At 36.3% G+C, this 1,933-nt stretch overlaps 1 protein-coding gene across 2 annotated transcripts in view; it reads left to right on the plus strand.

The window, feature by feature from the left end:
- Positions 1-1,933, plus strand: part of LOC106470423 (nephrin-like) — an 87,652-nt gene that overhangs the window by 73,574 nt on the left and 12,145 nt on the right. For both annotated transcript variants that reach the window (XM_022399012.1, XM_022399013.1), the window contains exon 17: positions 1,419-1,706. In XM_022399012.1, coding sequence (XP_022254720.1) covers positions 1,419-1,706 — 288 coding nt within the window. The remainder of the gene's footprint in view (positions 1-1,418; positions 1,707-1,933) is intronic.

The following is a 1,933-nucleotide window of genomic DNA, read 5'->3' on the forward strand; positions in this document are numbered from 1 at the left end:
GTAAATTTTTATATTTTTGTGTAAAATGCCTAAGATGGCAGAAGCATTATGCTTTATTTCATTTTCCCAAGAATAATAAATCGTTTTTGAATGTGGTTGTTTTATAAATAGTTTTTGAATGTGGTTGCTTTATAAATAGTTTTTAACGTGGCTGTTTATAAATCGTTTTTAACGTGGCTGTTTAATAAATCGTTTTTGAATGTGGCTGTTTAATAAATCTTTTTTGAATGTGGTTGTTTAATAAATCGTTTTTGAATGTGGCTGTTTGATAAATGGTTTTTAATGTGGTTGTTTAATAAATCGTTTTTGAATGTGGCTGTTTAATAAATCGTTTTTGAATGTGGTTGTTTAATAAATCGTTTTTGAATGTGGCTGTTTAATAAATCGTTTTTGAATGTGGTTGTTTAATAAATCGTTTTTAGCTATGACTCCCATTCACCTACAATATTACTACAGCTATGACTCCCATCCACCTACAGTATTACTACACCTATGACTCCCATCCATCTACAGCATTACTACAGCTATGACTCCCATTCACCTACAATATTACTACACCTATGACTCCTATTCACCTACAACATTACTACAGCTATGACTTCTATTCACCTACAGCATTACTACAGCTATGACTCCCATTCACCTACAATATTAGTACAGCTATGACTCCTATTCACCTACAACATTACTACAGCTATGACTCCTATTCACCTACAGCATTACTACAGCTATGACTCCCATTCACCTACAACATTACTACAGCTATGACTCCTATTCACTTACATCATTATTTCAGCTATGACTCCCATTCGCCTACAGCATTACTACAGCTATGACTCCCATTCACCTACAATATTAGTACAGCTATGACTCCTATTTACCTACAACATTACTATAGCTATGACTCCTATTCACCTACAGCATTACTTCAGCTATGACTCCCATTCACCTACAATATTAGTACAGCTATGACTCCTATTCATCTACAACATTACTACAGCTATGACTCCCATTCACTTACATCATTATTACAGCTATGACTCCCATTCGCCTACAGCATTACTACAGCTATGACTCCCATTCATCTACAGCATTACTCCAGCTATGACTCCTATTCACCTACAACATTACTATAGCTATGACTTCTATTCACTTACAGCATTACTACAGCTATGACTCCCATTCACCTACAATATTAGTACAGCTATGACTCCTATTCACCTACAACATTACTACAGCTATGACTCCCATTCACTTACAACATTATTACAGCTATGACTCCCATTCGCCTACAGTATTACTACACCTATGACTCCTATTCACCTAGAGAATATGTGTAATTTTTAGTTAAGAAACCCGTGTTTCTGCTGTACTAGAGAACGTTTTAAAGTCTGATATAAATGGTGTTTGTGTTTTAGGTCACCCAGACCCACCAGTGGCTCTGAAGGTGGTAAACTTCACAAGTGACTCAGTTCTATTAAGGTGGGTACCGGCGTTTGACGGAGGGTTAATCCAGTCTTTCCGAATCCGCTACAAGCCCACAGAGTCCCTTGCCTATCAGTACACGGACATCTTCCCTCCCAACTCCACGACCCACGTTGTAAGTGGATTAAGTCCATCCACAGAGTATATGTTTAGCGTCCAGTCTTTCAATGACCTCGGCTTCAGTGACTTTATGGATGACATAGTGAAAGTCGTCACAGCGCGTGAGTTATCCCATCATGTTATTTATTTCAACTTGTCATTAAATAATTCATTAAATATGTCATTTAATATATCATTAAATATGTCATTCGGTTTAACTTGCCTTTTCACTTTACTCTTAATTATGTATATTGACTATCCCTAGTTTTTAGTTCGTGTGATTTACACTTACAGTATCCATGTGTACTGAGTATCCCATAGTTTTCAGTTCATGTGCTTTATACTTACA

The sequence above is a fragment of the Limulus polyphemus genome, unplaced genomic scaffold (genome assembly GCF_000517525.1).
Source record: "Limulus polyphemus unplaced genomic scaffold, Limulus_polyphemus-2.1.2 Scaffold3993, whole genome shotgun sequence".
Classification (NCBI taxonomy): domain Eukaryota; kingdom Metazoa; phylum Arthropoda; class Merostomata; order Xiphosura; family Limulidae; genus Limulus; species Limulus polyphemus.